This window comes from Anarhichas minor, unplaced genomic scaffold, assembly GCF_050575085.1.
Source record: "Anarhichas minor isolate MPS153535 unplaced genomic scaffold, ASM5057508v1 ptg000027l, whole genome shotgun sequence".
Classification (NCBI taxonomy): domain Eukaryota; kingdom Metazoa; phylum Chordata; class Actinopteri; order Perciformes; family Anarhichadidae; genus Anarhichas; species Anarhichas minor.
Window position 1 is genome coordinate 6,163,908 of NW_027466473.1, and position 25,045 is coordinate 6,188,952.

The 25,045-nt window shown below is 45.0% G+C and overlaps 1 protein-coding gene across 6 annotated transcripts in view; it reads right to left on the minus strand.

Moving 5' to 3' along the window:
* med13a (mediator complex subunit 13a) overlaps positions 1-25,045 on the minus strand; it is a 72,186-nt gene that overhangs the window by 30,518 nt on the left and 16,623 nt on the right. For all 6 annotated transcript variants that reach the window (XM_076102254.1, XM_076102256.1, XM_076102257.1 and 3 more), the window contains 2 exons: positions 21,015-21,183; positions 4,192-4,337 (listed from right to left, as the gene is read on the minus strand). In XM_076102254.1, coding sequence (XP_075958369.1) covers positions 4,192-4,337; positions 21,015-21,183 — 315 coding nt within the window. The remainder of the gene's footprint in view (positions 1-4,191; positions 4,338-21,014; positions 21,184-25,045) is intronic.

The window sequence follows — 25,045 nt, forward strand, 5'->3', positions numbered from 1 at the left end:
TGTTTGTCTATGAATTTTAATTCCATTTCCAGTTGAAATTTTGTAATTTTAGGCTGCCTTCAAACATCTGGCCGGGGACAGCAGATGAAAATTAGCCTCTCTGGCTAACTCTGGCTCACTTACAGTACAACTGTTGATTGGTGTGCATTGTCCCTGCAAAACAAATAAAAACAAACAAACAGCGGATCAATCCAGCGCAATTGTGTCTCGTCAATATGGGCCTCAATGTTTACCGTTCACTCTGTCAGCACCATATCAGGACTGTACCAATTACTACCTACTACCACTGAGAGGCTGTGTTATTGTGAAGCAAGCACAGGAAACAATGTATTAATCATCGTTCATCAAAGATGCATCCACAAAACACTAAGACGTGTCATTATCGGCATTTGCCCTGCTATTGTGTGGAAAACCACTCGCAGCATGAAATGCGATTATAATTATTATTGGCTGCCTTTAAAACAAGGGGAGTAAGTTGGATTGCGCTGGAAAATAAATACATCTCTCCCGTTGTACTTCTGACAGATGATTTGCTCAAGCTGTGGCATTGAACCGCACTTGTTGTTACCATGGCAACCACAGGTGTCACCAAATCAACCAGGACTGAAATCTTGAGGATTACAACAATAAACGGGGAAGGTTTGGAAACGATGAAACACTTCTGGGGGTTTTAAGGTAGAGACTGGCAGGTGTGAGGAGGTAGTGGAGTGAGAGCACTGTGGAGCATCACCAGTCAAAGGTTGGTGCTCAGAGACACAATGCATCCTGATGCCCACAGAACACACTGCCTCAGCAAAAATGAACCCGCAGAGGGAAGAACAAAAGGTTACGTTGCGGCACACAACAACATCCAGCTTTGGTCGATCATATTAACCTTAATTAAATTCAACCCAACTCCCCCCCCCCCGTTTCATTTCTGCATTTCTCGCTGCACACACACACACACCTAAGACCTGAGGCCAGTTGTGGAAGAGAGATCAAACTCAGCACAATTATGGAAATGATTTACCGGTTTCCCCCATCGCACCCTCCCCTCCATCCGCTCTGGTTCTCTCTCTCTCTCTCTCTCTGACTGTGAGCCTATCTCTGGCTCCCTGAAGACATGTCAAATGTGCTCAGATCAGTGTAATGGGCTGAGAGTTCATTACATTCACTCTGCGCCCTTTTATGAGGTCACATCCTGGAGAGGTCTGCCTGCCGGAGCGCTCTGCCGCGCAGTAAACCAAGCTTGTCAGAGGCGAGGGAGAGGAGGGGCTGGATGGATGAAGGGGATGGAAGTCAGCCCTTCCTTGACGCCATGCTTGGTTAGCCAGGAGGAGATGCACTGCGGCGGTGAAAACACACACCTGTGTATTGACACTCGGTGTACTCAATGACAAAACACACAGACGGTGCTGAACGTAAAACACACACACACACACACACACACACACACACACACACACACACACACACACACACACACACACACACACACACACACACACACACACACACACACACACACACACACACACACACACACACACACACACACACACACACACACACACGACCCTCCAGGGGTGCCTCAGGGTTTTACAGTTTGTCCCATCAAAATGAGAATTTATAGAATTTTAATCGTTAAATTTCAAGATCGTCAAGCAATTCTACTGAAGCAATGTTATTGGACTAAGAGGAGCTGTGTGTGTGCGTCTTTGTGGAGGAACTTGACATGAAGATTTTAAAGGCAAAAGGACATTCATTGACCAATAAAATGAGCCATAAGTAACTATCGACTAGTTGGTGACTGGGGAGCAATGTGATCATCCTAAATGTCCAGCAAACCCCATCACCGCCCTTACAGCAATCCATACGCCAAGATCCTATAATCGTTTTATTTTTATCCAAGGCACCGGTCTTTAACTAGACGGGACATTATCACCTCCCTTCAGGAGAGCTCTACACAGTTAATGGGTGGGCTAAAGAGGAATTACTGTGGTGAGTGGAGGAAGAGATCACTGTTATTACTCTGGAGGGGGCGTGAGGGGAGGGGAGGGCTGCATCCCGTCTATTTAACCGAAGATGAGCAGGTAAACTCATGAAGTGCTCCTTTGTCAGTTTTCGAAGCAGCATTTCTATTTGGAACCACAATGCGTGTATTATCTCGAGTCTGGTTCAGGCGGCAATGTTGTTGTTAAAGGAATACTTCGCCCGCTAAATAACTGTTACTCACAATGTGTTACCTGGAATTCGCGCCTCAGCAAGGGTTACTTCTGACAGTACTTCAAATAGTTAGGTTTTAACGAAGATGTACGAGTTTGTCGAGCAAAGCAAAGTTTTCTTCAAGACTCCAAGGTAACGAGGGGTGAGTAATTGATGTACAAATGGTCATTTTGTGGGCAAAGTACTAATTTAAGTCAACGACAGGGTCCATGTCTGTGACATCGGCTGCAGAGGCAAGGATCAGGGGGAGTGAGCACATATACGGACAAATAATGCATGAGGGAGATATTCATAGCTCACTCTGTTACAAATACAATCAGGGTGATTGTGTTGTTCAGAGAGCCACCTATTTCCTCCCCTCCACAAAGTAAATGGTTATGACATTAACATTTGCTTGTGTGAGAGGAAACGAAAGCAAACAATGGTTTTGAGATTATATGGTGTTTGGTTTAGGGCGGGGTAATGAATTTAGAGCCAATGATGGAATATCATTAGAGCCCAGCATTTTTATAGCTTCACGCCACCATAATTTAAAGTGACTACAGAAGCTTTTTTTGCTTAACTGGCTGCAGGCCAATCAGTAATGAAAGACAGCCCGACAGAAGATTGAATATACATTATCTTGGCAACAGCACCTAACACAGCACACACACAGCTTACCAACATAAGTCATAAAAAAACCTACACTCATACACTTGCGCTGAGTATTTAACGTTAACGTGAACATATTTTAAGAGAAAAATGCTTGTGAAAGCATAATTCTCTTATCTACTTGAGTATATTCCACCTTATCTCCTTGGGCCAACAGGCAGTGTGCTTTGCTAAATAACAGCCTGAAGTTATTTGGAGCTAAGTGGGGTCCTTGAATCCTGAGGATTAACTCGTGTTTTAGAAGATGCTATTTCTTAGATTAATCGCAAGCAGTAATGTGCGTACGAAAACATGTCGAGCTTTTCTTTTGTACTTAAATTGGCTTGCTGAAAGTAAACGTATTAGCAGCACGTCCACTAGATGTTACCTTCCAATGTCTGATTAGCATACTTTTTATATTTTGTTAGCTCGGCAAAGCCATATAATTCACAGCTGATTTTTCAAAAGTTTAAAATTCATACTTAGACAGCTGCTGTGGTGCCAGCATGAAGATGATTCCCATATTCACAGTTTGGGTCCGACTGAGTCATTCTGCTTGTCAAAATAAATGTTAGCGTTTGGTAATTTATCCCTAAATGTATTTTTACTAGGTCGCAGTGTGTCAAGTATCCTCCTCAGCTAACCCTACATTTTAGCTCACATTGGAAATCACAAAAAAAAAAAAAAAAAAAAATCTATAAATATGCTACCGTTTGAATGCACACGCACGCATGTGTACAAGCAAATGTCAGGGGGGCTTCTACTGGATTCTGTCAGCTGATTACAGCTTTTTGTTTTGGAATGAGGAAATTCCAAGGCAGTCTTAAAGCAAAGAACTAAGGAGAGAAGCAAAAGCAAGACAGAGTAGCTGTATTTATTCCCTCCCACAAAAATCACTCTCTGTTTATTCATCTGTCGTACGCATACTTGGAGGGTAATGTTGTGTCTCACCATAACTGTGTGGCGCTCCGCTTGAGGGTCAAATCAAAGTGACACACTATAGCGCAACACTGTCTATGTGTTTATCCAGCCACTGAGCTGCTGATCAGCTTTTCAGGAAACATGTGGGTATGATGTGTACCAGCAACAAGCTTTCTTTTCAGTTTTTTTAATGACAACCCAAGGCACCATAATTACATACGAGGTTTAAGTCACATTCTGTGTTTGTTTCTGACTGGCTCAAAGGGGGGGCTGCAGAATTCCCCGAAGGATGCAGTGTTTGCTGTTGCCATGTAACATGTTTGCTTTAATTGTTTTAGCTCCAACAGTGCATTTGGACTTTTCCCAGTGGATTCTGAGCCGCTCACAAAGTAACGGCAGTGTGCGGCGGACTAAATAAAAAGGAATAAAACCTACCTTGGAAGGGACTGGACGCTTGCTGAGCCAGGGTGAGGTGCTCCTCCGTCAGATGGTACACGGGCTGGTGCTGGTTGATCTCCACACTGGTGCACACGTTGCTCTCACCGTGCAAGAAGAAGGTGAAGGCGCAGGACAGGTGCTCACTGTGAGGACGGAGAGAGAGAGAGAGAGAGAGAGAGAGAACAGAGATGAGTCGTTTTGGATCACGCTACTTTAATATGCACCTTTGAAAAGAACTACTACGTGTGCAACGATTAACTCCGATAGAGAGTGAGGTGGAGAAGTGACTGCCGCGGGGAAAAGGGAGCAGATCAGATGAGTCTAGTTCATGATGCTGCTCACAGGGAAAGAAAAGGAGTTGGCAGGGAGAGGTAGAGACAGAATTTTTTTTTTTTGTCTTGGAATCTCTCCTCTCACTCCGTTTCGACATAAACGGAGACTGTTGAGTGGAGAGATAAAGCCAGAGATAGACACAAGGGAGTAGAAGAAGACTCTGTACCCTCTGGTGATACAAAGACGCCCCATGAGCCTGCGTCAAATCGTTCTGATGGCTGGACAAGTCTATATTCTGATGCCGCTGCAGACAATAATTAAGAGGTGCATCCTTCCAGCAGGATGTTAACTAGTAATCCCCTCAATAAATGTCACATATGGGTGGGACATTTGAGTTTAGAGACTTAAACGGCAAAGTAAGTCGACTAAGCGGTGCTCGCAGGTGGTGTGTGCGAGTGTGTTTCTGTCCTTGTGGTGTGGATAGCGCTGTGGGTGTAAAACAAAGGGGCAAGCCCGGACTAACCCTGGCTCTCTAGCCAATACGCTCAGCTTCTCTCTCTCTCCCTCTCTGTCTCTGCTTAAACAACGCCTGTCTGTGCCAGTCTGACCTCAACAACACACAACGAAAGTGACAAGTTGAAGAAGAAACGGAAAGCAAGGACGAGGCAGACTGAAGGAGAGAGCACAATGCAGGTCGTTGTCTGCAGGCTTTCCTCTCTCCTTCAGCCCGTCCTCCTCTGTCTCTCACACACACAAAAACACACAAATGCAGAGAGTGCAGAGAGACGCCGCAAGTGGCGGATGAGCGAATGAAAGTGAGCGCTGTGAATTTGGAAGTGGATCAAAGAGGGTTGCCTCCTCCGAGGATTTGGTTAAGCAAATATCAGTCTTCTCTCTCTGGCACACCTACTCTGCAGAGGATTAAAGAGAAGGAGCAGGAGTGGGAGAGCGAGGCAGAGAGAGAAAGAGAGAGCACACTTCAATAAGATAATACCACCTACGTAGAGGAGAGATGCCCTAAGCCCCCCCAGAGCTTCACATTCCTCTTACACTTCCACTTGGGGTTTTTTTTCTGTCAAAATGAGGTGGTGCTAGTTCGTGAATGGCTGTGAATGTATGATATTCAAATTGGACAGCTGGAAGCAAGTAGGCCAATGAGGGTGAGTCAGAGCGAGAGGGAGGATTAGATATTCAGGTATCGGACTGCAACTGTCGGGAAATTTAAGGATAGGTTCAGATTTTTTTTTCTGTCGTGATATATATGTGCAGTGGAAGCTCTACTGGTCGTTGTAGTCATTCCTAAGGTTTACACTAGCCATGGAGCGATCCTGTCCTATTGTCACTACAATGCAAGTCCACAGTCCTCATCCCGTACAACTAGTCGGAAAGCAGCCCTCCTTCCTGCGGGTTTTCACTCTCAACCAATATACGAGGCTTTTGCAGTCTGAATTAAACAAATCAATTGGGTATCTTTTAAAGTTATGGTCTTTTTACTGCCAACTTCTCTCTTTGGGTTTCCACACAGTGTTTCCTTGCTGAGCTGCACATAAAGGGACTACAGAAAGGGAGCTGGACACTAAAAAGAACTAACTTTGGAAGATGTCCACTTAATTTGTCAATTTGGATGACATTACCGCTGCTGCATGAGGAAGCACAGCCGCCTCATTCATTTGAATGAGTCCACTGTGTTGATGCAGAGTCAAATAACGCAGGGTCGCCCAGCAGAACAGTTGGACAAGACTCCACTTTTGCCAGACCACAATGTGGCAACCTGTACGACCAAAAAACGCTTAGGCGCACATTCCTGGTAGATTACTTAATAACACGAACGGCGTCTTTCTACCGTTTGCCTCGTATATATCGGCACGATGAAAGATGAAATTATTGCTGCCGTGATGAAATCCTGTCTCATAATTTTATAAACTGCTCTGCAGTGTTTTGACATCTTTCAGCCTGAGGCACCCACCCCCCCCACCAACATTGATGAACATTGTTGCGCAGAACAAGAACCCTTCCTAAGTCAACATTAGAGTTGAAATGGGAAAGCCAGTCCAGTACAGTACAATCCAATCCTCCAAACTCATATTTGTGCCACAAAGAGTGTATCAAGTAATTACATTGTTATTAAAACTGACAAATATCAGCAAATTGTTTTAATGGAATACTCGAGTAAAAAGACTGAAGCATCAGTATAAAATCTTAGAATAGTGTTAGATTCACGGTGAAAACAAATATTCATTTCCGTTTCAAAAGAAAGAGACTTTAAGTGCAAATATCCACTTAGTTGAACATACAAGTCTGCCTGTGTGACGCTTATATTCAGTCTTTATGCTTCCTAACGCAAAATGCTAATAATGTTTGATGAAATAAAAGTGACTGTGGTTAAGTATTGTTTTGGGCCTTAATTTAAAAGAAAATGGTTCTCGGCCTTTAAGAAATGAAGGTGTCTGTGCCGTGCGTTTTTAACACAGAAGCAGGTAACACTGCGGAGCAAAGTGTTACCTGCTCCTTTGTTTGGGAGGTGTGGCACGACTGCTGAAGGTGCCGGAGTAGTCAATGACACTAGGCTCCTGCCGTGTGTGTGTGTGTGCGCGTGTGTGTGTGTGTGTGTGTGTGTGTGTGTGTGTGTGTGTGTGTGTGTGTGTGTGTGTGTGTGTGTACAACACCGTCCAGTCCTGGGGCAGGGCTTGACACCCAACCAGCTGGAGCATATGTGAGAAACAGCAAGTAGAAAAGTAGAGATGGAGAGTCGAACTGTAGCCAGGCATGAGTCTTCCTCATTAGCAAAGCATGGAGCAGAGTACGAGGAGCAGTGGCAAACCTGGAATGAGACGGACTGGAGAGTGGGTGTTGAGGTTATTTAACACTCACTTCAAAGTAATGAACCATTTTTGTGGGCTGGTTATCCTCTCAAGCTATATCTACGTTGCCATTACAAGAAGGTATAAGCTGACCGACGCTGGGGTGTTTTTATGTACAGGGAGGAAAAGAGGAGAAAGGGCCTCGACAGCGACAAGAGGAGGAGAGGAGAGGAAAAGCAAGTGCCACCGAGAATACAACAAAGAAGACCAAATGTGTTGCTCGTGTTCTGCAGACATCAACAGATCTACCGTTCTCCTCTCGCACGCGCAGCAAAGCTGACGCTACACATTCACACACATCTGCGTTTGCAGGTCACTTGGAAGCTCGAGGTGGAGGGCTGCCATCTGTGGCTCAGCAGGCAGTAGTACAACCCGACTCTCTCTCTCACACACACACACACACACGCAGAGCAGTCCGTACACAATCACATTAGTTAAGAATGGATTTAAAATCTGCTACAATACTGTTGGTGTCAGCTGATTGGTTAAGAAGATTATCAGACGTGCACGCTGTTGACATTACATGCTAAATGATCACGTTACCGTCGTGATTAGAGGACTACGTGTTCTATGTGAACGGATCACGTTACATCTCCAAATGTCACCTCATGATTCTGTAATCCGTTTGTCTACACAATTTTGGATTATGCAACTGTAATATTTCAGGTCACATGGAACAGTGGAGATAATCCTGGACGCCAGTCTCATCTATTCACTATTGACCCGACCGAACAGCTGGACACTTAAACCACTAAGTTGCAGAGTGATTGCCGACAGAGCAGGGGTGGTTCAAAAGCCAACAGGTGCTCGCTTAGCACTTGGCCGAGTAGGCAGCGAAACGTCAACAAAAAACGGCAGCACATGACACGTTTCCTCACCGCCGCGTCTCCCAGCGACACACAAAGGCAGCGGGATTTACGGAAGCTTGTGCTGTGACAAAACTGCAGCGCAAGCCAATCGGATGAGTCAGTCTGTCTGTACACAGGAGTGTTGTTCACTGCCCTGTCCACACGCGCAAACACGTGCACCATCGTGCTAGATTCATGCACAACAACACAACATGTGCAAACAACAGCTGGTAAGCATGGTGGGAAAGTGTGAGTGTGTGTGTGTGTGTGTTATCTGAGCAGGTCTAGTGTAGGCACGGGGGGAAGCCAAAACACTGATTTATCAAGTACTTTCTTTTATAGTATTACAGACAGATAAGTCTATTTCATTAACCTCCAGAAAACCGAGAATACAAAATATACACATTTATTTTTGTTTATGATTAAACAAAACACTGAATTGTTTTGTAAATTAGTTGAAATCATGAAAGGAACATTTGGGGGAATATATTCTCTCTTGCCAAGTTAGATTCCGTTTATTATCCTTTCAGAAATTCTTACATCCTTGTGCATTTTAACAATCTTATCAACTTTGTTCCTGTCAACTACAGACAGTGAGAAATATCAAGCAATAAAGCAGAGACTTAGACATGATTGGTTCTCTTCTATCAGTGTCTGACTGTCCTCTCCATAGTGTCGAAAGCTTGCGCATGAAGTCACTGAAAGCGGAGTTGACTGCCCCAGAGCTGAGACCGCAGCTAAGCTCACCCAGCTAGGACCTGAGGCTATCCCGCCACCCAGTCTGCTGCTGGCTGATGTCCGGCCGCAGCCCAATTCGGGCTAATCTAGCAACGGGAGGTCGGTGACTGTTCGAACAGGTTGTGGCATTGTGGGATTGTGGGATCAAGCTGTACTTGACAGACGGGCTGCAGCACAGAGCGCAGGATGAAAAGATGGACACCACTCGTGTCCGAGTCGTAAATATGAAGCTGCAGCGAGCAGCCAGTCTCGGCCAGGCGCAGTGACATACTGACCTATTCCTTTAAATGAACACAGGCACCCCTGACTTAACTCCAAATGAAACCATAATGAAATTATGATTTCATTTGAAAACTCTGTCTTACTTTGCCTAAGGGTCCCCAGGAACCCCCCTCGGGGGCCTTCCCCCATCGCACATTGTCTGTTAAAGTGGCAAACCTGCCTCAAGACTCAGGTTCTCAGTGATTTTAGAATGTAGTCTCCCCTGCAGCGAGATACTGCTTACGTTACAAAAAAAGGGCCAAAACCCAAGGCTAGTGTTGAGCACCACAGAAAACTGTGCATGTGTGTGATTAAAATACCACCTGTCAGCAGCACACTGTGCATGAGCTAATGGACGGACGCTTGAATCCCTCTTTAAACAACTACATATTTCTCATCTTGTTTCTTTGCTCCATTGTCAGAGGAATTAAATACATCATTTAAATAATGATGAGAAAATATGAGATCGTGTAGCCAAAAACAGCCTTCAAAACAACTAGACACTTGTCAGACTGCTGTTCATTAATGAGATGTGTGGCATCACATGTTGTTATCGCTGTCTCTCAGTCATGTTGAGAGAGAACATAAAGGAGGGAGGCTTACCGCTGGAGCATGAAAAAAAAAGGGCCACAAGATCATTTAATCATCCTTTCTCTCTCTGTCTCCACCTTTCCTCCCACTCGCCTCTCCTCTCCTCCGCTCTGCTCTCGGATCTGCTCTCCTCGCAGTCACTCACAGCGTACGCTCACTCGCACGCCACTGTGATTGTCCGCGGAGGGCACTCCCCGCTCCACCTCTCGGATGCAAATGGCCGGTGGCCTTTGGCTCGGCAAGGAGACAATAAGATAATCCAGTGAGGATTTGGAGCGTGGCCCGCACACAGAGGAGGGCAGGTGGGCACATTTGCCTTCAGCTGGCATGCCATGGAAATGAGGTGCCAAAGGCCAGCGGAGCTCTGTGCGGCGGCAAAGAGGGAGGGAGGGAGCGGCGTGGGACTGACAGCCTCCATCAGTGTCAAATGGGCGGTCCGCTGTGTAGCACACAAACAGATGACCGGCCATTTAATCGTCCCAAAGTTTTGATATGACATGTGTTTACAAAAAGGTATGTATACATTGCTGCTTGTATTTTTGGCAGTACACTAAATGTACCTGCACTGACTGCATCTTTGTCCTCAAACGTCTGTAGGTTGCACTGGACCATATATTCCGCTCGCTTGCCACAGATATGAAACTCTCTATGGATGCAATTGAGGATTATTTTCAGAATTTTTTTTAATCCCGGTAAAGCAAAAATAAATATGTATTCAGAGTTGATAACACCGCAGATAATGAAAGGAAAGATAAAAATGTCGGCAATTATATGAAAGTAGCAACAGAGTCGGCTGCAGCAGTGCTAGCCAGCAAACTGGTGAAAAACAGTTCTACTGTCTAACTCCACAAGTCAGTACGATATACTTCAGTCTTTTCACAGGTTTTCAGTCATTATTTTCTGGCGTGTGCAATGCATTTCTACAGAATGTTTTCCTTGAAAAAACAACAAATGATGTATCGATCATCAAAATCTTTGCAAATTAATTTTCTGTAGATTGATTTATCAATTAAGCTAATTTTCTATCAAGCTTGGCTTTCAATAATTAACTAACTATTTACTCAAACTTTCATTCTTGGAAGAATTATTTCTCACCTGGTGGAATCATTCTATGATTTGAAAATGGTGGCAATGATGGAAAGAAACAGGGTTGTTCTCTCTGAAATGAACAATGACTCTCTGAGCGACATCATCTCATTATCTTCCGTGAGTTATCTGTGAGGCTTGCCAGCGGATGAATTTGTGGCTTGTTGTCGCACTAAATGGCAGTAAAAGCAGTCGCCCATGTAAATCTACAGGGACAGGGCATCCCAGCTCGTTCATTTACGGTCTGAGCTGCTATAAATCCATCAACACTCTTATTCTTGGATCACAGGATTATGATGTTCCTGCCAATTGTTCATGCATTAGCGGCATTTTCATTGAGGTTTATTTCCCCAAGTCCTGTAAAGTCGCTTCTAAAATATGTTCTGTTTTTACGAGCCTCTCTGACATTTTTAACTTAATTAACATTTATCCTGACATAATCACTCATCGGCATCGTGGCACTATTTTATTGCTGTGGTTTTAAGGCATCAGATAAATGCGGACGCACACACGCACGCACGCACACGCACACACACACACACACACACACTAGGAAACTTGCTTACAGGTGAATCAAAAGCCAAAGGACGGTGTGTGGAAGATATGGAGACAGAGAGGTGAGAAATAGGAAGGAGGCTGCCGAGCTGTAACATTCCACAGATGTTTGTTGGACTTGGCCGGTGGCGCTCTGAGAACTGAGCTTCCGTTTAGCTGGTGTACACTTCCTCAGCACCACAACAACAACAACAACAACAACAGCAGCAAGTGTCCCGACTACTGGGAGGAGCCCCCCCCCCCCCCCCTTCCCTCTCTGGCCATTTTGCCTCTCTGGACACAGCAGTCACCTCTGGTCTGTCGTGCGCATGGATTTCTGTCATGTGCAGCAGCTTGTTGTTACAAGTAAACATGTTTTGACTGGTCACGCGCCGCTGCAGTGACAGGACGTGCTGGCGTGGGCACAGTTTCTGGCACAATATGATCAAACAATGTTTCTGGAATTACAACAACAATCAGCCACTGCACGGGGGATGACTTGTTCCGACTGTGGACAGTGAGGTAACAGACGTACCAAGAAACCATGCTAGTTATCAAACGCTTTTCTTGGAAGGAGCGAGGAGGCGGTGGAGCGATGGAGTTTGTATTATTGTTAAAATGATGTAACGGACCGTGGTTAATTTGTCATTCACGCGGATTAAAAATCAAGAACAAAGTATGGAGACTTGTATACCAGCTGCTATAACAAAACAAGACGACAACAAAACCGATCCGTATCGGCGGCAAAACAACATAACAGAGGCATCTCTAAAAGTTCTATTAGCTCTTTTCATGTCCTGCTGATCCAATCTGTGTCTCAAACCCGAGACACGATCTGAGGCCTGAGTTTGGGGCATTCGGTGTACCCTGACCTGTCAGCAGATTATTTCAAGGCAGTGCAAATTTGACTTTCATATTAAAGCCACATTAGGAATTGACATGGGACAATAAAAATGCTGAGCCATAAAAATGGCAAATATATTTTTCATTTGATAATGAGGTGACATTCAAGAGTGATAAGACAAATGAGCAAGGAGCGACAGAAAAAAAGAAGGAAGGTGGTAAACAGCATTGAGTTAGAGGACACATATCCAGGGCGATAATATCTTCCCTACTGTCTGGCCACCTGGGAAACAACAACACTGTCTGCTGCTAACACTAACACACACACACACACTAACACACACACACACACGGCCCTGCGAGACGACCAAGCTCCGGCTTTAGCACAGGGTTCACACAGAAGACTAGGTGCTAGAGGAAACACTGAACCGAAACTCTTAAGGCCAGCACATTCACTTACGCACACTAGGAGCTCTATTACTTTGAATTGATTTCCCTCCGCCACAAACGGAGAAGGGGTGAGCCTCTTTATAAACGTCAGATTAAACTTGGGAGGGAGAAATGGAAAGAGATAGAACGACGAGAGCACCGAAAGAGGAGAGATCAGATCCTCTGCAAGCCTATCGTAGCCACTCACCGATACAGCTGGAGCCAGCTCAAGATAATACTGACATAACCCCCCGACAACAAGTCAGGTTCCAGCTGCCTCCCAGGTTAGGATACGTCTCACTCTCTCACACACGCACACACCCCAGGGTTCCTCTAATACACCTGCTGTCAGCTAAAAAGCAGCAGCCTCAACCTGAGCCAGATACCTTTGAAAGAATATTTTCAGTAATTATGCTCATTAACATGTTCGCATAATCACTTTGCAACTACGCCGTGATTGTGATGCCACATCTGTTGCTTCTCGTGAAAGAGGCACTTAGTACATCACTGCAGTGAGATAGAATGAGTGCATTTAATAGCCAAAAATATGCATTCAAAGAACATCGCAGAGCTGCAAACAATCTAACTGTGTAGCATCCTATTTACCTGACAGTGGGAAAACTACTTTTATGGTACAGTAGTGCGTAAAAGAGATGTCAATTGAAGCTCGTCTTAAGCCGTGTTCCCGTTAGGTCACCGTGCCCTTAGTGATATGAAATGGGCAGTTGTAATAATAAAAGGTTCATTACCCACAGCCATGGCTAATTAAGTCCGCGTCACCCTGGATTAAAGCTGGGATTCTGCAGCGAACCCACAAAGACGAGGCCTACTTCTGCCCCTTTCCTTTTCTATTAGCTGAAACGCTTTTTGTAAATCACGTTATACCGTAGTTACTGTGCTTTAAAGATCGACCACCAGCTGTGACACAGAACTGTGACTAAATGCCATGACTGTATTTGTGGGTTTTCCGAACTGTATCCCAGAGAAACGAGGAAAGGTTAACAGGGCGACATAATCCCTGTGTTTTACTGAACAAATTAATTAACCTGCAGAAAGTCACAATAAATACCAGCGGTGGGGACTCAATATCAGGGTAACTGTGTATGGTGCATGCAAACATTTACTGAATGGATGATTAAATTAAAGGGAGATTACAAACAGTATATTCCCTTTTTACTTTTTAATAATATTAGCTGTCAACATTAGAGCCAGTGGATAAGACTATGTAAGCTTTTTCCAAGTAAATCAACGATATGTGTTGGCCTGATCAAGTGTCTTTGTGGACAAATAGGACGTTCTTCATGCTCTGTGCATGGCAGTGGACGTGCACTTGTTGACGCTTTGATAGCATCTGTTACACTAATCAAACTCTCAAATGATGCCGAGCATACCGCAGTACAGAAACAAGTGTGTACCGGAGAGGTGACAAACACAGACTTAGAATCAAACTGCACATCAGAACCACTACCAGCAGTATTTGTATGTCGTGTTGCCAAGTTCCATTAATGAAGCTGGAAAAGATGTGCGCAATGAGCTCAACTCAGCCGATCAGTTTGAAAGCCGCAAAGTTGTGCTCCAACAGGCCGGATCTTAAAATGCATCTTGGATCACTCCACTGACACTGCATGACATTCACTTCTTAGATATTACTTCAAATTAAACACAAAAAAACATATTTCAGAAAATGGAATCAATCTCGGCCCACTTTTATAAACACTTCAAATCAATCGAGCTTCGAGGATGCATCGGGAGTTGTTTTGGCCGATGGCTGCGCAGTGTTGTCTTAACAGTGAGAGGAAACATAAAAACCAGATCACTTACAGCCCCCTGATCCCCGGCTCTAAATCAGGATTATGTATTCCGCAGCCCTCAGGTGTGTCTTAAGGACTCTTTAGTTGCATTATCAGCCTGTGCAGTGAATCTGAACAGTTTGGAGTAACTTCATGTCAAGGTTTCTCTGGCGTTTGCCGTACGCTGTGGCGAGGATCCACAATCTGTTAATCTGTTAATACAATGCAGTCACCTTGTAGTCTCCAGCGATGAGGTGAAAGGTTCAGCGCCACATGAGGGATTATCTTTAAATGTGACCATCTGTCTGAACCTCTGGATTCAAGACAGCACCACAGCAATCACAGTTACTGAGAAAAAGACAGAGAGGAAGGCAGAGGGAGGGACGTCTGACGGATTAACTATGACGACTTCTTCAGAAATTCGCTCTGCCCAAACTCTGCCATAGCCTCTGGTCCCATAGGGAGGTGGGAGGAATGGGAGGAGTGCAGCGGCTGTGTGAAGCGCGGGGGAACAAAGAGGAGGCGGAGGAAATGTAAGGACACAGGATTCCCCTCGCGAAGAGAGAAACGTGTCCCTGCCTCCCTGCCGCTACCCTTGAATCCCACAATACGGGTTTCCTCAGTGCTACGACACACAGAGAGACCCCGACGCCTGTTCACTTTGGTAATGAGAGATAAATTCCCTTGTTCTCTTGAGGGCTCTAGCTGGCATTATGAGCCGTAATTGGTGAGGAAACATGATAGTTTTCTGATGTTCTCTTGCATCTTCACACTACTTTTAAACATTTTGCTCACTGTGCACACAGTGTCACCAGATATGCCAATGTTACAGAGTGCTGCAGGGATGACGTGTATTTTGAAGGCAAACCTCGGAAGTTGACGTAGCACCAGTTTCCTCTACAGAAAAACTACGTGACTTTTCAATTGGATTTTGATGCTACATATAAATACAAAATGCACGATCAAAGAGTTGTGTAAGAGTAGCCAGAATCTGGAATAGGAGTATGCTACTCTTTCACTTCCCCATTTAGTTAACCTGAGCAGAACAACTTTGTTAAATGACAGATTCGATATACTGCGGTTTTTATACTCCTGCCATTTAATTCTTCAAGACTTAACAGAGGAATTTTTGTCTCCAAGAATGTCTCCTTGTCCCGTCTGCGTTCTGTCCGCACGGAACACGCCGATCCCGGATGTCGCGATGGGGCAGGGCGTCCACAAGACGTGGGCAAAACAGTCTTTGACCTCACGGTGCTGGGCCAGCGCAAATCCCATTTCATCCATTCCACTATCCTCTGACCGGCCAGGTCCACGGGCAGTGATTGTCTCAAGGTCCGCTGCACGTAATCCAATCCCAGCGCTTCTCTCTCCAATGTCGATGAGTGTATCACTGCCCGAGCCCGTATGGGCTCCAGTAACAACGGCAAAAAGACAACAAATCAAAACATAAATGTACCGGAGTTCATGGGAGCTACTGGCAGCTGCATCTGCCGCTGTCAGTCACCATGGCACATTTAATCCAAGCCATATCATTTCAGTTTAGTTTCTCTAAAAATTATATTATCTTACGTACATTTTTCACACTGCTTATTTTCTTTGGAAATGCAGTTCCTTGTTCACCATGATAGAAAGATATAATCCATCCTTGTCAACTGAGAGGAAGCAATTTTTATAAGAGAAATGATGACTTATTTCTGTCAGGTAATAACATAATGGATGAATACTCTCTGAACCAGTGCAGTCAACATAAATAATATGGTAGAGTTCAAATGGGGGGCATAGGGTTAAAGTAAGTACTAAAGGGTCTTGGTAAGGTCAGTGATGCAAAAGACTTTGCTTTAAATCATAACACTAAAGAGAAGCAATGGGAAATGGGCTATTAATAACATAATTGTGCAGCAATTAAGGAAATGACCCATGCCAATGAGAAACATTGGTATTTTTCCTTTAAGAGTCATATTTATCTTCTGGACAGGATCTCTCCAGCAACATGATAAATCCAGAGCGCTGGGTCACATGCTCCCACAGCCCAGTGTCCCCGGAGTTCCTGCGGCTAGAGAGACTGATGAAGTCTAGGGGAGACCAGGGCGTCTCTAACACCACATGTTGGAGACGCAGTTTCGTCTGGCCGCATTTCTCGTGTCTCCCGCCAATAATTCCAACTAAAAGCTTGTGCGCCAGCTCCTCGACTGCCCTCTGTGTGGACCGGCTGGCACACCGATTGTTGACGAGCATGTTTTGTGTGGCCGTCTCCCTGTGTGTCTGTGTTGTGCTGGGAGCAGGGAGGGGATAAATTTAGCGCTTTAGCCCCAGACTGGAGGCAGTGGCCCTTTATCCTGCACTGTCCTACTTAGCAGAGTGCTGCGCTCTGCTTCAGCCTGACACAGCACACCAGGACTCACACACACTCGCCTTCCAACGTCGGGCCAAAACAATAGAAGGAGAATGTGCTCGGCGACACAACACGCAGCAGCCCTGCAGGCGAACGCAGACAGCCGCGTGTGTTTATGCAGGCATATTTGTTATTGTATAACTATATTATCGTTGGCTCTTGTAATGTGAGCTGCAGCACACTGGCCTCGTTTGATAACAGCTTGATTTGTTGATGATGCTTTCAGTCAGACAACAGCGACTAAATGCACAGCCGGCTACACATCTTCAAGTACAGTGGAGTAGTAATCTGACTCTCTCCTGATTGCAGTGCAGCGGGACCACGTTCCATGGTTTTTAAAACGGAGCGCATATCAAGCAGATAAAAAAATAAAATAAAATAAGAAGCGACGTCCCTTTTGTCCCGATCAAACTGAAACATCAAAGCAGGCTGGATTTAACGTTGCTCAGAATTTCGAGAAGGCAGCCAATTAGGAGCAAGTCAACGCCTTAGTCTGCCTTAAACTGACCAATAGAGCGTGGGCATCCCGCTTCACCTTGGAAACACACCATCCCGTGGTGCATTTCCCTGCTGCCATGACAACCAAGAGGAGCTCTGCCTTGCTCGTTCCCTGCCTCCCTCCTTCCCCTGTGTTCTCTCCCGCTCTCTCCGTTTCCTGAAGCCAGTCTACCTAGCAGCACAAGGTTCACACAGAAACAACCACGCTGCACAACTTGGAGCTGCCTGCACTCCAGACAAAGAGAATTACCGTCAGCTGTAATCAACACACACCGCTGCATTTGCAGTCCACATAAACAAACAAAGGCTTCAACCGATCGATGTGCATTGATCTATTTTTTAACATACACTAAGAACAGTTCATTTCTTTTTAATATTGCTTTTTAACTCTCAACGTAATGTAAAATATGGCAGATTCCTTCTAACTTTGATATGAAAAGGAGATAAAAGCAACTGGAGGCTCTAATAGAGGTTATCGATATCAAAGAGTCTGAGAATTCAGTTGGCTGCCTGCTGCTTACCACACACATCAGGCTAAAACAGAGAGCAGTGAGAGAGAGTGAGAGAGTGAGAGAGAGAGAGAGAGAGAGAGAGAGAGAGAGAGAGAGAGAGATGATGTAAGCATTTTAACACAGGCTGAGGTCTGGGGTTGAAGTTATGAACACTGTCAGCTGGCCGCAGCCTCCACCAACTGGAGACTCTGGATGCTGCAGAGGAGTTGCCTGATGATCAGAACGGTAGCCAGTGTTTCCCAGACGCACATGTGATCTGAGCAGCCTGCGTGACGAGTGTGCAACAATGGTGCATTTTTCACAGTCCGTTGATCCGATTGCTCTAATTTAATTTATTGATAAATTGATGGGTTCAGAAAACCTGTATTAATGTCCGTCAACATTACCTAAAGCCCACAGTGATGTCATGAAATGAATCTCTTGTTTTGTCCAAAACTCAGAAATATTTAATTTACTACAATGTTCTAAGATAATCGACTAATCAATCAAGATTCTCTCCAGAAGCCAACATGTCTGATGTCGCACATAAACAACCACACCGACCTAAATTCTGAACTACTGTTATTGAACACTTGTCTTATTGGGACCATACAGGCAATGCTCTTAAGAAAACAATTTCATTATACAAATATATTTAATGACAACTTCGAGGTCACATGTGCGTTTAAAGCCTTGTCGACTTCCCTTGCTGTTCATCCATTTGTGACTGAGACAAATAGCCAATACCAACTAGTGCCTGACCTTCGTCTCCATGAAAGGTAAACAAGGTGCTTTGAGGAGACAGATGAGGTGATGGCAAACACTGTTAACTAATCCGTTTAATGTGTGTTTCTGTGTTCAGGGAGGAAGGAAATGTATCCAGGAATGACAGGAGTGAATCCATAGTTAAGTTCGCCGGACAATAAGAGTGGGAATTCCCTGGAAAATGCTCAACGGCATTCCCTGTGGAATCAGCAAGTCATTGAGACTGATGTAAGATCTGAGCACTGACATTAAAGTCTCCCTAAGGAGTGAACACAAACGTGAGCATCTTTATGTTGACAAAACGCATGAAAAAAGGAAGAGGAGCTCTGGATCACATGCAAGCACAAGACAGTGGGACGCACAGAAACAAAAAACAGCATTCCTAGAGTGATTCAATAATTACAAATACCACCGCCCCACATCAATAACAGCTGAGGAAATGTTTCACTGTCACACCAGCTGGTCTGGGCGCAGTAGCCGGCAGATAAAAAAAACACAAAAGGGGTCTTGTAAATTTCCGTCACAGTTTTGTGGCGCTTTGTTTGTCAAAATCCCAGCGTGGCTGGAGCCCAGCGGAACACACCAAAGGGAGAGGGAAAACATCCTTGACGACAACTAAGATTCAGGGTGGTTGCACCACTATTTATAACCTGCCCAGTCTGCTCTGTGACAGCAGAGGGGGATGAAGGGAAGGAGGGAGGGAGAGAGGGAGAGAGACAGACACACAGACAGAGAATGGCCTGTGAATTCCGGTGCAGAGGAAAAGACCATTGTTCTGTTTTTTTTCTTTCCCTTCACTGGGGCCCTCTGTGATCAGCGTACTGGTTTAAGAGGCAGTACAGCTCAAGAACAAGCCATGAATATCGCTTAAAAGAGAAGTGGCTTGCTCTTCGGCATTATTTTGTCTCAGCGTTTGTCTATTATTCTGCCAGTTAAGTGGGAATCTATCACACTTGTCCTGACAGGTGAGAGTCATTGTGGACAGATGCAGGGCCGACAAAGAGTCTGCATTAACGCTGGCAGCCTGTTAACAAACACACGCGTGCGTGTGTGTCCGTGTACATGCAGGATTATGTCGCTGCGAGGCCCCCGCGGTCACCTGTCACCAGAGAAATCTGGCAACAACTCCAAAAACAATAACACCGAAAAGTGTGGAAGCTATCAACTGCATTTAGAACGGCCTCTATGATTCTAGAGACTCTCTCACAGTTTAGACGCTGCCGTCTGCTTCCTCATCAGACACAACCCTGCAGGTGCGACACAATGCGAGCACAGAATCTGTTACACCTCACACCATAGTTATATATTTCTTTACAAACAACAGCAGTGTGTTAAATGTGGAGACGGGGTGAGGTAGGGAGAGTCGGGGAGTTGGTGGAGGTTAAAAACTGCTGCGGTCATTTTCTCCTCACTACCCGGCGTCTCCGTCTCTTATCAATAAACCCAGACAGCAGGGGAGAAATCCAGCTCAGCCGATAGCACAGAGGAGGTGGGAGGACGTCTCAGCTGTACACAGACACACTCAGAGGAAGGATAGGAGACACACAGCACCTCATATCACAACTGTAATGTAGTGCACAATACAGGGAAGTCCTGAGCTGATCCGCCGCTCAATCCAGACTTTTTTTTTCTGAGACATCAGTAATGTTGCATAAAGCTTGATCCGTTTACAATCCTACGTTTGTTGTTTGCCTCGGGTACAGGAGCCGTCAGAAGTGCTCTCCACTAAAGAACTAGATGCAAAGCAACCTGCAAGCAAGTGAAGGCTCCCGAAATAAAAACACTAACTAACGATACGGTGCTGTGCCGCTTTGGGTATAAGAACAAGATCACTGTGTTGAGCTACACCTCTGAACTCATACCGTTGAAAACTGCGTTTGAACTTCCATATTTAAAATATTACTTTTTACTATCAAATTATAAATATATATAGATATCGCGTTAATATCGTTATTATGAATTATTTTGGTCACGACAATCGTGTAGTGAAAATCTGATATGGTGGCAGCCTCAGCATGCACTGTGCAGCTTAATGTTAAAGAAGGAACACAAATGTGCTCATATAGACTGCATTGGACTCATCGAATCATAAGCTACTTGAATCAAGATCAGAGGCACATAATATATGCGGTTTAATATCTGCCTATGTCCAGAGCATCTATATGAACACATATATTTGTATCAAGTGTGGCCAGTGGGAACAGAACCCCCAACCCAGCAAGTGTGGGTTCAATAGCATCCACATAAAAACTGTCAATCCTGAGTCAGTTGGAGCGCTGCTCGGCCAGACCACGTCCCACAAGAGACATAACGTGCCCAAAAGAAGAAAAAAAACACCCATTTCCAAAGAGCAGGTCCACGTGCAGAGCACTGCCATAAAAGGAGGACAACGTGGAGCAGAACAAGTGGGGCCAACGTACCTCTTGTTGAATGGCTTCTCATCCTTCTCGTAGGGCTTGACGAACCACTTGCCGATGCGAACGAAGCTGCGGTTCATGAGGCAGCGCTCCAGCAGGTTGTGGATGGCTTTGAACAGCAGCGTGCGACACTCGTAGGAAAGCCCGTTCTCCCACAGCCCATCATCCTCGGCTGGAGAGGAAAAGAAGAAGAGAGAGAGAGACAGAAAAATGTCAGAGGAGTGGAAAGCTGTCAAGAGTTTTGGTGCCATTTTCACAAACCTGAAAGAACTCTCCAAGGCAAACAATGTCAATCTTGACAGCACATAAAACTCTATTCACTGCTACAGCGAGAATGGTGCATGATGCTGCTGGCTGTGGTAGAGGCGTAGCATAAAGCAGCCTCACACATCAGATGGCACAGTCACCAATAGGGATATACAATGTTTACAAGATGAAGTATGGAAGCACCAACTGTCATACCAAACATATTGACACGTTGCACTGGATCACCAATATCGAGCTTCAAAGTAACGGATGATATGTTATCACTAGGCTTTGAATTGAGAAAGAAAGTGTCACTTAAAGTAAACAGCAAACATCACAAACTCTTTTGTTTCTATTTGGAAGAAGGCATTGCTTGAACTCAAACTCTCCACATTGTAGCTCAAGAATATGTTTACACACCGACTGCTCCTGTGGACGACATCAACTCTGAGCACAGTTCCACAATGACAATGTCACTGACTAAACACACTCATTGAATTCATGAGCTGTAGCGCGCACACACACACACACACACACAGGTAACTCTGAATAGGCTCTTGTGCCTTCACTGGCGGGAACAATCACTGAAGGAGAGTTGGGACATGGTCACCCTCTGGCAAATCTACCGGTTGAAACTTGACACCTCGATACAGAAAGTGCACATTTCCTGGAATGCAAAACAGTAAGTCATATCTAAAGTGACATCTGGGAATGGCAGCAAAAAAAGATTGTACTCAGGCGATGAAAATGCAAACAGGAGGAAACCTGCCGCTGCCTGCTTTCATGTTGTGGAGGTTTCAGGTGCTTTCGGCCCTTTTTGACACCGGGGGGGTTAGGGGCTTAAAGTTTCACAGTTCAGTAGTGCCCCGGTTTTGTTTTGTCAGCGGGGGAATCCAAGATTTTATTTCTACTTATTTTGCCGTAAATATCTACATTGTCCTTTGCAAATGTGTCAAAAAGAGATGTGGAAGTACAGAAAAATAAATCTTTGTGCACATGCAGGAACATTGTATTGTGACTGGGCATACAATGTATGAATACCATTTGTTTTTACTAAACTGATTATGATAACATTTCCGCAATTGTGTAACGGTGCGTCTCCCACCGACATTGTTGCGGTCTTAGCGAGTCGCTGCTTAAACACCATGGGGGAATGTTTGACGTCGCTACTTCCAGAAACAAAGATGTTACCGGCTTCCGGTTGACCCTTGGTACCACTCAATGTGCCAGTCATTGTCCAGTGATGCTATGATTGATTGGCAAACCATGATGCCTTCAAACAGTGAGTGATAGGGGATGATCTTCACTGTCCCAGCCTGTATAACAGCGCATGAGAGAAGCCAAACCAGCAGACAGAAAGCGACAAACTGCCAACACTCTGGCACAACTTGCACTTCTGAGTTTCTGTTCCACACCTGCAAAGAGTTACAGTGTAATTAGACTGTTAGGCTCACAGGACTGTAATTATTTGGTTCATGTGGCACACCGAACCGAGACGAGACGCACACCGAACATGCACCGAGCTGTTCAGGATGAATAAATGCACCGCTACACCCATATCAGAGTCGCTTTCTGAATCCTATTCTGCGCTGAATAGGATGGCCTGAACGCTGCTCTAATCTCATTGACGGCCACTGCTCATAGCCTACAGCACTTAAGCTCCTTTCAGTCAAGTCTCCGGCAAACATCTCCCCAAGTGTGCCGTCTCTGTCTGAGCACAGACGAAATAAATACCGGGTGTGTGAGTGTGACCCACCCATTGCGTCGGCTTCGCAGGCACCGGGGAGGCCCACGCCGGTCCAGAAGCAAGTCAATCGAAACCTATTCAATTATTAAGAGAGTCCTTGGCTTGCTGCTGTAATGCCAAGGAAGATATAAAAGGTATTTCAAATTTGGATGATTCCAAGGCTATCAAAAGAGGAAATTGCATTGATTTCCTTCCTTAAACTAAAGAGACACTGTGAGCCCCTGTGCAAGCCTTGGAGGTCTGACACGCTGGTTTGAGGAGATGCTGAGAGCTTTTATATGTTCTCCTGAGTTTGAGCAGACAGCAATGTTGCATGGACGCAATGTGGGTGTTCAACTAGCCTCGAAAACATTACATGCAACTGAGGGAAAACAACCTCAGGCTAGCTGCCAAGTAAAGAGGGCTGCATGCCCGATAATATTGAGAGCAACAAACTAATTCATCAGGTGCGCGCACGCACGCACGCACGCACACACACACACACACACACACACACACACACACACACACACACACACACACACACACACACACACACACACACACACACACACACACACACACACACACACACACACACACACACACACACACACACACACACACACACACACACACACACACACACACACACACACACAGAGATAAGATCAGGAAAGCAGGGCAGAGGCAGGAAAAAGGAAGGAAAACAGCAATTTCCCATAAAAAATTCACAGCAACTGCAGAATAAATGTGAATCAACAACAGTATAAAGACAGTTCAATTTCTAGTAAATGTGGATGGGATACAGTATGTATGAGAGAAGAACTTTTTTCCCTTCCCCAAGTTTGCTTTGAGTGATTCGGCAGCTGGTCTGGCCATCCTGAGAGCCGCGGCAGGCAAGAGGGCAAAAAGTCAACAAGAAAAGAAAGCAGGAGCACCGAGGCACTGACAGCAGATTAAGAGGAAGGACAGGAGAAGAAAGAAGAAGAAACAAAATAGCATTTAGGTCAAACTACTGCTGGCTGAAGAGACAGATCAGTGACTGATAACATTTCAAAGACAAACTGAAAATGAGGAGAGCAGCAGGGCTCAAATCTATGGCGAGAGACATCAACCCTGTTTGCACTTTGCAATTAAACCTTCAGTCCTGCTTCACTACTCTGTGGACGATGGCTCTTCTGTAAAAGTGGCAGCAATCTGCCTACGCCTACTTTTACATCAAGTGCCATGGCGATCCCATCTGCTTTCCTCTGCCAGGACCACTCCTCCTCCTCCCTCCTCCTCCCTGTCACTTGTTCCTGCTCAGTCTCTCCCTCAAGCAGCTCTCAAACATGCGTCTGGTTTACATCAAGTGTTCCCAACGACCTCACGTTCATCATGCAACGCCTGCTGCAACACTCCCCTCTTCAGACAGACACACAGACAAAAACAATGTTGCAGTGCAGGTCTATGTGAGTCCAATGGAGACAATGCAACACTCACCAGGATTAGTAATGCAAAATAACAAACAAAACCAAACATCCTGGGCAGGTAACAGGACTTGGAGGACTTACTCTCAACATTACTCTACAACAAAAAACACGTCTGAATGGAAAACCATGTGAAGTAGCGAAAGATTAAAGATAATCAGCAGATCTAGCGAGTTGAAAAGGAGCATCATTTGTACCGCCGTGCGTCACTTGATAGAAGCTGTAAAAAAGTCAAGAGCAGCACAGAACTATTCAACGAACATAACGGAGCAAATCCTCCGTTTAACCGTCTTATCTGAAAGTGATCGCTTTGGATGCAGCTGACAAGTATTTTCAGTAATCATGATCTGAAGATTTTCTTGATTCATTAATTAATGGTTCGTCCCGATATAGGTCATGTCATATGTAGCATGTTTCCAGGTCATTAATAAAAGAGTCTATATAAGCCTGTTTGGGTTTGCTCCTGTGTGGATTTAACATTTGAAAAATGGAAAGTACTTCGTATTTTAAAATTTTACTGAAAACTTTAGTGCAAAAATTATTTAGTAAATTTTGAGAAATAATTAAGATGATCAATGCATTTCACAGAA